At 34.4% G+C, this 13,042-nt stretch overlaps 1 protein-coding gene across 6 annotated transcripts in view; it reads right to left on the reverse strand.

The window, feature by feature from the left end:
• The window catches only part of USP47 (ubiquitin specific peptidase 47), a 58,650-nt gene that overhangs the window by 7,864 nt on the left and 37,744 nt on the right, over positions 1–13,042 (reverse strand). For 5 of the 6 annotated variants that reach the window (XM_059825716.1, XM_059825720.1, XM_059825717.1 and 2 more), the window contains 10 exons: positions 12,914–12,969; positions 9,658–9,770; positions 8,641–8,745; positions 7,418–7,625; positions 6,869–6,984; positions 5,698–5,817; positions 3,612–4,389; positions 1,632–1,807; positions 1,371–1,451; positions 151–266 (listed from right to left, as the gene is read on the reverse strand). In XM_059825716.1, coding sequence (XP_059681699.1) covers positions 151–266; positions 1,371–1,451; positions 1,632–1,807; positions 3,612–4,389; positions 5,698–5,817; positions 6,869–6,984; positions 7,418–7,625; positions 8,641–8,745; positions 9,658–9,770; positions 12,914–12,969 — 1,869 coding nt within the window. The remainder of the gene's footprint in view (positions 1–150; positions 267–1,370; positions 1,452–1,631; positions 1,808–3,611; positions 4,390–5,697; positions 5,818–6,868; positions 6,985–7,417; positions 7,626–8,640; positions 8,746–9,657; positions 9,771–12,913; positions 12,970–13,042) is intronic. The other variant, XM_059825718.1, reaches the window with a different exon arrangement.

Raw genomic sequence — 13,042 nt, forward strand, 5'->3', positions numbered from 1 at the left:
CAAAAATTGCTACATTAACATCTGTATTCACAAAGACCACAGTAACTTATTTCTGCTCCTTTCATAACTTCCTTTCTCCACAACAGAAAAAAAACCCCATTTTAAAGTAATATTTAATCAGGTAACTTCAACGGATTGCAGTCTCTTTACCTGTCAATTGTCAAGTCTAGGCCACATTGTTCTCGAAGCTGAGGAAGCAGCTCCTCTTTGGACTGTCGGACAGTCATTCCTTTAGCAAAAACTGCATCTATAAGAAACTTGCATGGCTGTGAACATAAATAGAAAGTGATTAAAGACAAATTTTTTGAACAGAAAAAAGTAGACTTCCCTCCTGTTCATGTTTTGTGACTAGTCCCATCCACCTAGCAAAATGACCATTAGAATGCTTTTCATAAATAAGGTAGGCAATGAGTTGATTAAAATTAGGTTTAACTAATTTGTGTAGCAGCAGCCTGTTGGCAGGTCAAACTCTCTGAATACATGCCACTGCAGAAATAGTGTCTTGTGTCTGTATTACTAATTGCTACCATTATATTAACATTCTAAACAATCTAAAGGAGCTTTTAAATTAAATAATATTATAATTATCAATTAACTATTAATTAAATTAAATAAACATGACAATAAAAATGCCACTTTCTTGGCTTTCATTGGACAGACAGACCAGAACTCCATGACTGGAAGTTACTTTTAAATTTATCTTATTCCCTGCTTCATCAGTTCAGCTTCAGTTTCTTATGCTTATCCATTATTAGTATGTATTCTGCAGTTTGGTCCAAAAAATAAAATCAGAAATGAAGGTGCATATAAAGTCAACTTTTAAAGTCTGTGATCTATATAGTGAAATCGCTTTTATACTTTTCATGTCCCAAAAGATGTAACAAGCAAGTGAGCTGCGTTATTGCAAGAGAGGCACTTTTGTTTCAGGCTTGTCTTATGCAGAGAGGATTATTATCCAGCTAGCCATTCTGATAAGCACTGTCTGCAGCACATGAATGTGACAAATTATATCAGCACAATATTACTGAAAACTGCAACCATGAGTAAAACCAGTTTCTTATTTAGAAAGAATTGTACGTGACTTTCATACATTTAAAGAAAACAAAGAAACAATTATTTTCATTTGTCCTCCATTTACACTGCAGAAACAGAGACACTTAAGAGAGATACTGTAGATCACATTCCAATTGTATACTTGGCACATCATAAACAGAAATATTCTCAAGTTCCCTTTCTAAATCCAGGAAAACTTGCAGAAAATGCAGAGAAAAGAGGAACTTTCTTTTTTTCCCAAGATTTCAAAGAAAAACCTTGGCCAAGGCACATATTAGTATTTTCATGAATCAATCTTGAAATATTCAGCACCTTACCTCTGGCTCATTTACCAAAAGTTGATAGACTTTGACTCTGTATTCACCCTTCTTAAGGGCTCTTCCAAGTCTAATAGTTATCTAGAAGGCAAAAGCAGTATCTGTTAGAACTGATACCAAAATCAGATTTGTATTTTGTAACACACTACCAACACCAATGTAATGATTTCACATTGTTAAAAGAAGTTGTAAATTGTGTTCTTAAGTTCATCTATATTGCACCAATATATTTTTAATGTTCCAAAATAACTTCTGAATAACCTTATTGTCATCAGAAAATGACGAAAGTGTCTCATTCAGCCGAACACTCTCAAACTCTTGATTGCTGGCGTAGACTCTAAAGACTTTGAAGTGAGAAGATGGAACTCCAACAAAAGGCTCCAAATGTTGCTTGAAGGCAGACAATGTAATTCTTTTATCAACATGCACCATCAGCCCTAAGCAAAAAAGATAAAAATGTCATGAAACACCACACTACCAAGAAAAAGCACGCTAGTATATTATTTCCATATATTCACAGAGTTATCACTTGCAGCAAAACAGTACTGAAAAGTCAGAATTATAGTTAATAGCCACATTTACATTTTATCTGAGGGTGTTCCTGTAACCTTTAAGAGCTTTGCTGTATTTTAAGTGTTTATGAGCAGATACTCCTGGAAGACATAGCAGTTCCAAACTGCCCTATTTTGCAATCAGTGAAGTAGCGGAGCAAAGCAGTATCTTCTCCATTCAGGAAGACAACAAGTAGAGAGAATCAGATGGAGTGTTTGAAGATAATTCCCCTGCAGGTTTCCCCTGCCTCAAGGGAGAGACAGAAGTGCTTCTGAGTTGGGGCTGGCCAGGCACATGCCACCAACCCTTTTTCTCCTCCTTGCTTTCAGGATTAAAAAGTTTGGCTAACTCTGTGTTCTGGAAGGCCACCAGGATATCACAAGGCAAGCTCAAGTCTAGCTTAAGGGACATTTTCAGTGAATAATTTTGTAATTAAGGAAAAGCCACTGTAGTAATATGAAATTCTGGAAAATAAAGTGAATAGTTTATCTTTAGAAATTGTGTTTCTTAATATATGCAATTTGTATTGCACGACAAACTACCGTATGATTATATTGTGTCATGACTCATTAGAATAAAAAAATTGCTATATATTCAGAATATTTAACTGAACAAATAAATTATCTGAGTTATAAATCTGTGCATGCTGTCATACTAAAAATACGTAAAAGCTTTCCCCTGAGGATAATCATTTATACAGTGTACTATGAAAGCATCAAAATTACTGTAAACAAATAATTCCTGCATCCAACTAGTCCTACAAAAAAAAAAAAAAAAAAAAAAAAAGGAAAAATTGAGGTAGTTTGAGATTAGACCCAAAGAAACGTCCCTGCAGGCTAAAGGAATAATTTTCTTCAAACTTTAGTAGCTGCAATTAAATTTCTCCGTGGTTTTAAAAATGAAAATGTTTGTTCACAAAAAAAATAGCAAAAGAGATTTGACTCTTTATCTATTATTATTATATCAGGATTTCTGGATTGACAGGAAAACATTTGCTTTCAAAAATATTTATTTTATATCCTGCTATTCTTTAATTATTCTTCTGTTAGTTATAAAACATATGTAGGTACTGAGCATTGTTTTAAAATTATTTATCTCTATGACAATTAATATACTACTTAGACTCTTACACTGAACTTGTATGGACATTTTCATGTCAGCAAAACTTTTCATTGCACCTATTGTACTTCAGCCAATGAAAAGCAACAGTCTACTGAATTAAGCAATCAATATGAAGTATATTTGAATTTTCTTCACAGTCAAATGACTAGGAGTTTTCAGGTTTGTTAATCTAATTGTTAACGGAATTATTGCTCTGTGAACCACAGTAAATAGCTGCATTCTGAAACAGGTGAATCATTATCAGCAGATGCAACTATTTTCCTTTCACTGGAAGACAATTCAGCTTGCTCTCCAGAAAATACTTTCAATATAAGGAAATAGATAGACCAGAGGTAGCTTTTCATTTTCTTAAAACCAAAAAGCAAATAACTGTATCCCTTATTACAGGATCAAAATTAGGCTAGGTTTTTGCTGAACATGACACCACGCCCCATCTTTGCACTTTCATTAGCTTTAATTTGACATATAATCAAGTTTTTCAGTACTGTCATTAGACTTTAACACAGCGTATGAATTAAATCGTAAAAAAAGCTGGAATATTTTAAGGCACTTAAAAAAAATACATACATTTTTGCCCTTCTCCCGAACCTTCATCTGCAGCATAGGGTTCTGACTTAAAGTACATATATTGTGCTTCTCCTCTGCTCTTGCCACTTTCATCGTATTCACTATCTGTTCCAGAATCTTCTTCTGCTGTGTCCCAGGTTTCTTTCTTCCCCTGATTTGCTTTTGATCGCCTACTACTTGTGATACTATGAGAATCAAGTCCATTAGCCAAGGGAAGTGGGGCATTGTCCACGTTGCATAAAGTATCACTGCTATGACTGGAGCTGAGGATATCACTGTCCACTGAACTTGTACTCCTGTCATTATTTACATCTGAATCTGACCGTTCCTCAGACTGGAGATTTTCTGGATCGGAAATCTGAATTTGGTTTTCAAGTTCTCTGTTTTCTGCTGATGCTGAAGAGTCTATTTCATTTAAAGGTGATTCAATGTTTTCAAAATCACTGGCTTCTGTGCTTTTGCTGCTGTCTCCATTATCCCCCTCCTGCTGCTGCTGCAGGGACAAGCTTTTAAGCTTTTCGGTGCTTTCTTCCAGAATTGCCTCTACAGATTTCATATTACCTACAGGTCCTTTTACTCTTTCACAGGCTTCATCCAAGTTGCCTGAATCTCCACTAGACTTCTGATAAACTGCTTGTCTAAATTGAGATCCAGGCGATTGCTCTGGTAATGAAACATATAGTCTGATTGTATTTGCATGACGATCCAAAAGTTTCCATAAATGAGACTCTGTATATGCCACATGACGATCTAAAGACTCTGAGCTTTCAACAAATACCTGAATATAAAATAACAGTGTTTTATCATGTAGTGTTATTTTAAATAAAAGTAAAAGCAACAATAGCAGATAGGATCGAGCACACATTAGAAATTATGTCACTAAGAAACATCACCTCTTACAAAAAATTTTAAATGCCTGTTTAGAAAGAGACAGACTATGGAGTCTGTAGTTTAATGATTTCACTTTTCGTTATTTTCATAATCATGTTAAGATTGGAGTGAACTGTAACCAGACTGACCAGCTGCAGTAAATACTTCTATGTTCAGAATCAGATTTATGTATCACTTCAATGTGCACCCTTCATCTGTACACTAACCCTAGTTATGGTAGTAATGAGCACCACAACTACAGCTGGCAGTGTTTCTTTATTCTCTAGTATAGCATCACAAATAAGAAGTCTTTGAAACTATACATGGGTAAGCAATAGGGCAAATTAGAATACAGGGGAACAAATTTCTCTTTTCCCTTTGTCAAAGGCCACTGTGTTGTAGTGACAATATGAATGTAAAAGAGCTTGAAGTAACTGAATAACAAGTCAATGCCATTGTTTTGCTCAGCTATAAGCTGTCAAAGCCTTCGCTAATCTTTCTTCACTGAGGATCATGTGTTCTTGAGCCTAAATTTCAGAGACAGAGGATGTGCAAGATGTGTTAAAAAGATATGCTATTACTACTGTAATAAAAAGAGCAATGCTCCAGATGTTACTTAAGTTATTTAAGTAGTAAGTTACTCTTTTTCTGAATGCATTACACAACTACTACTGGAAACATTTACTAGAAGTCTTTTTGGAAAAACAATATAAATTTGCCTAGAGGGAATTTGCATAGTAAAAATTACTGAATTTAAGACAAAAACCCACCAAAAACTTGCTCTTAGTTTTGACATTTGTTTCTTAAGAACTTTAATACTGAGAGCAGGCACAGCTATTCAGAAGGTTTAGAAAACAAATTAGGCAGGTTTCATAGTAATATGTCATCCTTTGTTCCCTAAAGAAGGGCTGACTTTTAAAAATCTTCATCATAAGGCTGTTAACCTCACCATCATTTGAATCTAAGTATCAAACAGATGTCTGATTCTAATGTGCTCTACCTTGTTATGTACACTTGGTTTCATATATACCCTATAGTATTCATCAGCACCACAGTATCTGCTAGTTAAAGAACCCACACACAGTACTTCATACTTCAGTGAAATTAAGTGAGAGTTATCCATTATAAATTCTATACAGATACCCACACCTTTTACAACACAACAGTGAAGTCTACAAATACATGAAATAAACAATTTAAAAGCCAGAGCATGTACCTTGTTGCTTCTAAAAAAGCCTTCAGCTTTCAGTGTTTTACTGGAAACGTTCAGAAGACGCAAGTCATTGTAGCAACGTTCTAATACTACCCGCATTGTTTCAGCGGGCAGGTGCGTAGCCTAAAAAAAGACATTGACAGTAAGGTAACATGCATTATACATAATTTCAAATACTGGAACAAGCATTTCATTTTTTAAGACTATCCATAGGGAAAGGAGAAGGTTTGTTTATTGACTTATAAACTGCCAAAACTGCGGGGGAAAACCTCCCAAACCTGTTCAGTCCCAGTTCCTTTCTTCCATCCTTTGACATGTAGCAAATGTTAGTTTTTCCAGAAGTTCAGTAGACTAAAATGGCTTGGCTTTGCAGAGAACTGGCAAAATTAATGACCAGTAATAGAAGGAATCAGTCTTATTCCTTAGGGTATGAACCAACTGAAAATAAAAAAATATTCTCGAGCATCAGGTTTTGCACACACTGTTCACGTAATTCTTAATTAGATTGAAATCAAATTACTGAAATCATGTTTCATAAAATATTATGAAGTCACACTAACTACTAAACTATTTTACACAGAACTGACCAAGTAAAATGTCTGTCTTCAAATTCAATGGAAGCAGTAATATCCCATAGTTTAAGACAATATAAAAATCAATCTGCATCTTAATAACAAGCGGCTGCTGGGATGAAAAGGAGGTTTCATAGGGAGATTGTGGACAGCTTTGGATGTTAATTCCAATTACTGAAGCCAATGGGGGAACTTACATGTTGGTTCACTTATATGGTAACAGTTGACTAGTTCTGCCACTGATTGGATACTCAGTGAGGTGATTCAAGTTACTAACCCGAAAGAACATCAACCCGTCTCTTCAGCTTCCCCAAAATCTTATTATCTGGTAAGCTAGTAAGCTTTATGGCCAGATAGTGGCTATGTGCAAAAGCCAGGGTAGAATTCTGGATGGAAGCAAGAAGCAGATTGCTGCTTTTAGCAGCAGTGAGCAGACAGACAAGCTCAACTGTTAACAACTAACCTAACCCTACTTGATATAACATGCAGTATGAACTGCAAAAGGTGCAGGCTCTCATTTTAGATATCTAAATTATGACACATTTTCAGAGTCAGAATGAATGAAAACTCTGTAATACAAGTCCTTAATGACTGTAAATTACCTTTGAAATTAGCTGTTTAAATTCTGAAACTGTTTGATTCAAATAAGCTCGGACGCTTATTGGAGGAGCAACAGATTCAGTCTTCAGGTCAACTACGTGAACCTTTACCATGACCTCTGTAAGGAAGAGAAAAAAGAGAACAAACCCATATATATATAAAAGAGAGAATTCAACAGGCAAAGAAAACACACATACATTTGTCTGATGTACTTATTAAGGGGTTGCATTAAATACATATGAACAGTAATGAATTTGAAAAGCAGTCCAATTTCAGAATTTCATTTTCAGATCAATTTTAATGCCAAAGAGAAAAAATGTGTTCCACAGTTTGACAAACGTTAGTATGCTTTAGAACTACTTCAATTAGAAACAAGTTGGCAACACAGCACAGTACGTAGCTCTGAGTATTGACTTCAAAAAATTTAGTACAACAAAGTTTTTCTTTCACACATCGTAATGAAGTTCTATGTTTTACAAGTTTTATTTTCATGCCATCACGCAACATATGATTTTAGTCTATCTTTGTCTATGTTTAATTATATGTCTTACCACCGGGTTTATAGCACTGGAAAATTTGGTCAGGTCTTCTTGTTTCCAATAGTAAGTCAAACATGTATGTTGATTTGACACCTCCCAGTAATAAACCCATTGGTGTATCCTCTTCTCCTTCATAAGATCGTTCCAAGTAGTCATGGAACTCATCATATTTGACAAGACGACAGCAATCCAAAGGAACAGCCTCTTCTAAATCCATTAGCTAAATCATGCACACACAAAGAAAACCCCAAAACATTTAATAATGGTTTATTTGTGCATTTAGTTTACCCTTGTAAGCTAGAAATATCTCAGTACATGTACATCCAGGAATCCTTTGAATTCAGAGATTTCAATTAGGTTTTAGAAAAACATACACATACATCATATATATTATATACACACACAAGTGCAATATATATACACGTTTTTAAAATCAGAAGAGAAGCCTGCATTAAAATGCAGAGAAGAGGGAAGTTTGAAAAGTATGTATAGAAGCACATGCAGACAGGTCCCAGAAGTATATTCAGAGGAATACACTGCCTATCAGTTATACCAAATGGCATCTTAGAGGCTCGAGGAAGTCATATCCACTAATTATCTCCTGTGCCTCTCAAGGAGATGTTAACTCATTCCAAATCTGTAACTGCCTTGCTGATACTCTCCCAGCCAAAGACACATATGGCAAGAACCAAAGAGTACAAAGTAGGTAAGCAAGAAGAGATGTCTTCAACTTCTACCTGTTTGTGGAAGAAAAGATGCTTTGGTGCCTACTGATGTTATTGTATTAGCTATGCAGGAAGTTTCTTCAAAGAATTCTCTTATTACATATCTAATACAGTATTTTTACCACAATACAAATACAAGCATACAGAATTCTTTCAACTTACTGAGGCTATGGTGAGTCTAACAGAAGCTCCCGCTGCCTGATTTTAAAATAAGGTTATGTAAAAATCATACTGCCTTTTAAAAGGGCAGGCTATATCATTCCAGTCAGAAATCATCTAATGGCTAACAGAAAACTCAGTCAATAATCCCCAACTAGAACACCTCTTAAAAATCAAAAACACACATTAAAAACACCCAAACCAACCCCCAAAAAACAAGCCACAACAAAAAACCCCACAGCCAACCCCCCACATAAACACTCCCATAGCATTAGAAATTTAAAACCTGAAGATACAACAGTAGACAAAATGACATCTAACATTTAAACAATTCTGTTATGCATAGCATACCTTGTAAGCTATTTCCACAGCTTCCTTCAGTGTCCTGTCCTTATGAACCTCTAATTTATTCTCCATCATTATTTGTTTTGTAGGATGCATGCAGAACAGTTTAATCTATGAAATACAAAAGGGAAAAAAATGTTCATGAAGGTATTTGCAAATACCTTTCGTAATAGAGTACATTTAAATTCACAACCCTATATTCAAATGATATACTATAAAATACATCTTTAGCTCTACTTCAGCTACAGGACAGTTTCTTTTCAGCTGGTTACACAACTGCAGATAGAAAACACCAAAGGCCCGTTAGATAACACTGGTACGTATATACGTCTATCTATATCTTTTTGCAAGCTAGGGTACAATGTCTATAACCTAAACATCTTTAAACTGCAGGCAGCGTGCAAATCCTCCAAAACAAAATGCACACAGGAACAATGAATGTGAAATTCCTTTTTCACATACAGAGTTATGTATTTTGCAACCATAGAGAACTTTATAATAAAACAATCACTTGATTCATAGGTAGACCAGCTGACTGTCATGCTTGTAAGTCATAGATGTCATATTTTGTTTGTTACTATTGAATCTATGGTTGGAAAAAGATTCCACTCTTTCTGCCAAATAATTATTTTAAATTAGTTTAAGAAACATGATTACACAAAGAGTCACAATATGAAAAGATTTAATAGTATGAAACACCTAACATACAGCATTACATACTCGTTGGAACTCATTTCGCTGAAATCAAGTGATGTCATATTAACTAGTTTTGTTTTGGTTTTAATACCAATCCATATTCACACGGAAGACACAAACTCAACAAAAATCTCTGGTGAATAACTCTGACAGATGCCTCCGCTGTGTAAAGGCTTCCAATAGGTGTACAATTAATTTTAAAGAGTTATTAATACAAACACACTTATCACAAAAGAGTCCTTTTATTGCAGGAAAAAAATTACTATTTACTGTAGAAACATTTCTTACTAGAAATGTATTGCCACTTTACAGAGCAGAAATTCTAACCTTGCAAGTGTTGCGCTCAATTTCACGTTGCCTTTTTTCTTGTTCTTCCAATTCTCTCTCTTTCTGTACCAATTGTTTAATATGCTCTGGATACTCATGTGCCTCAAGAAACTCTGTCAGTAAAAACAAAACACTAGTTTTAAAAAAAAATTTTTTCCACTGGGGGCAACATCTTAGGAATTATGGGTATATTTAAGTTATCTTTCTTGCCTTCTTCCCTCTCTCTTCTCCACCCAAATTTCCCACTATACCATGTCCTGTTCTCTTTTTCATGATTTAAACGAAACTGAAGTCAGCCTTTTATTCCCCCTAATTATACATCAGCAACACCAGAAAATGCTATTAGTACAAGATTAATTTTCCAGTATCAGTAAGGGAAGTTTTGCTGTTGTAAAGAAATACACTGAGACTGATGACTACACTTGAGCCTGTTTTTACAATAAAGGTAAATTCTGTTCTAGAAAGTAAATTAGCTGATAATGAAAGTTGCAAGATACCATCTGTATCAAGATAAAGTAAATACTGCACTTAATACGGATTAGTGTACATCATGAGATTTTTGTTTCGAGAAACAAAAACAGAACAGGCAATACTTCAAGTTTTAAAAAGATTAACTTTTGCAAATACAGTTGCCTTGCAATCCTGGTGCCAGCCCTATTGCAAGGAATTGGGCAAATAATTTTTCAGATTTAAAAATTAGTTTGGCTTCAAGAAATCTGAAATAGCAGATTCTGTTTCTTTATTTGCTTGTTGAGGAATTAACAAATCACAGCACTTACAGGAAAATCTATTTCCAAGGACAGCTTTTGATCCAAAGACACTCTTTATGGCTGCTGTTTATTTTTAAACTTCATACAATTTACAATAACTTCTTGTTCAGAATGAATAATATTGTTTCAATGATTCAAATATTGAAACTCTTTTTTGTTGCTTTTAAGACTATTTGATCAATTTGTTGATAAAAGGCTTTGTTTTAACAGTATCCTACTTCAGATACTGTTACTTTAAAACCAAATAATGTATTTTTATAACTGCACTGTCCCCTGTATCATGAATTCTCAGAAACAAACCGAAGACAGCAAAATGGGTTTTGTGAGATACTTAGGTTTTCCCCTCCTTATTTTCTCAAAGAAAGTATTATTGCTCAACTTTATGGGGAAAATAGCAGAAAAGTAAAAGAAAAAAAGTAGAAAAAAGTAGAAAATAGTAACGTGTCTGAAAGTACTCTATATATGATGAAAGAGGTTGCTGCTAAAAATAAATGTGGTTTGTGTCTATTAGGATGTTGAAATGAGATGACAAATTTGCTCCAAGTATCATAAAACACTTCTTAGAATATACTGATATAGAAGTAGTTGCAAGTCTACTTTTACTAATTTTAGGGTTTTTTTAAAAAATAAAATCTAGTATAAACTTAGGGGTTTTTTAGTTTGTATTCCAAAGAAACATTAAAGCTTGTTTTACTCATCCTTGCACTGCCAATTTCTTTCCTTATTGTTGCTAATAGTAATCCTCAGTTTCTCATGGTGGAATTCAAAATTTTACCCCAAAAGAAGCAGTTAAAGGAAGCAGATAACCATTCACCTCCGTCCTAAAATATTTACAGCAGCAGAACAAGATAAACAAAATGTTATTTTCAAAAATCTTTTATTCCCTCCTCCACTGGACACATTACAAGCTGGTGTGTTACAAACTAAGTATACAAAGTGTTTTCTACACTTGCACGCTCTTCAGAAACAGTAAGTATGCCCCAAAAGGAGCTGTACGTGAGGTGCCAAAGGTTTCAGTTGTGAGATTCTCCCCTATTAAGTAATGTGTCATTTCAGTTTACCAGTTAAGAATAAAATAAATCCAGCTATCAAAACATTCTACCTACAAAGGATGATTTTAAGACTGAGAGCTTGAATCTATTCTTCAGGATACCCGACCTCTTGACCATTTAATGAAAAAGAGGAGGAGAAAAAAAAAAGAAAGGAGGAATACAAAGGTATTAGAGGTTTTTTACCTGCCTTTGAAAGTTTATGTGGCTTCTCATCCACTCAGGCTATTAGGAAAAATTATTCACTGAGAGCATTTTTTTTGTGCACTTCAGGGCATTAAAGTTATGACAACCAAACTATATACACACACCTCAAAAACTTAACAGTCTACACTATTTATCAGCCTAACTTCAACCAGGCTACAAACCAACAAATTTCCCTTTAAAAAAAAAGAAATACAGCTTTGATACTGCAAGCAGATTAAACTTTGGCTCAATTCAAGCAGTTAGAATATTAACAAAATACTTGATTCTTACAGGCACACTGCTGATGGGAGCAAGTGTGGCTAGCCACTGCTCTTCTGGTTTCCTTTTGACAGCTGTGCTTCTAACAAAGGATTAACAAGGGGAAAATAGCAAACTAACATGCTTCCTTCTATTTTGATGTTACTTAAAAGAAGTTCTATCAAACTTCATTTACTACTGCATCATTTAGGTGTGCTTAGATTTTTAAATGAGAAACATTATTGTTTTCAAGCAAATAATACAGTCTTATTAAAAAAAATCTACAACAAGATAAATCCTGGAAGTTTACAGTTATTAGTAATTTGAACAGTCTAAGACCCTATGAAATTAGCTGATAATTGAATGAAGCCTCCAACTAGACATCGCCGTTTTGAATCCATATAGAATCTTCATTTTCCACTGTGACATATTTCAAAGATTAATCAACCTGTCAGCTATTACATGGGGCCAGACATCCTCTAAGCCTTGGTGAACTAAATCAGAGATGACGGGAATAAAAGACTGACATCCAAGATTTGTTTCTGACTATATAACTTACACTATATTGCCTCACCTCCTAACTGAAATACAAACAATAAGGGCTGGTTATAAAGTGTAAATCTTTGTCATTATGAAGTTCTTACATACTCACTTTTAAGTGAAGAAAGTAATTTTTTTATTCCACTATCATAACACTAATATAGCATTACATTGTATTTTATTCAGTGTCACCCAGTATATCTGTTTATTTCCATGATATCCAAAACATGAAAAAATTAGAAAATTTATTTTGCGATGACCTCCTAATGATCCATAAAGGTTTACTATAAGAAGAGTAATGAAAAGCTATAAAAGAAAGCTTCCTATATGAACGTTATGTTAGATTACCCTAAAAATACCATTACCACCATCCTCACAAAAATTAGGCTCATCACATGTAAAACAACTCCTTATTTCACAACAGAATCTTACTAGTTAACAAAACATACTTACTTGCATTTCTCGTTGGATCCTTCAGTCTGTATATCAGCATGTATGCATTTGTGGAGCTAGTGAAGAAATGAATAGTTATTTGAATTTATCAGATAGGAAGACAATATTAACTTCAAAAGTTGTTTTGGG

Source organism: Gavia stellata, chromosome 17 (assembly GCF_030936135.1).
Source record: "Gavia stellata isolate bGavSte3 chromosome 17, bGavSte3.hap2, whole genome shotgun sequence".
In the NCBI taxonomy this organism is placed as follows: Eukaryota; Metazoa; Chordata; class Aves; order Gaviiformes; family Gaviidae; genus Gavia; species Gavia stellata.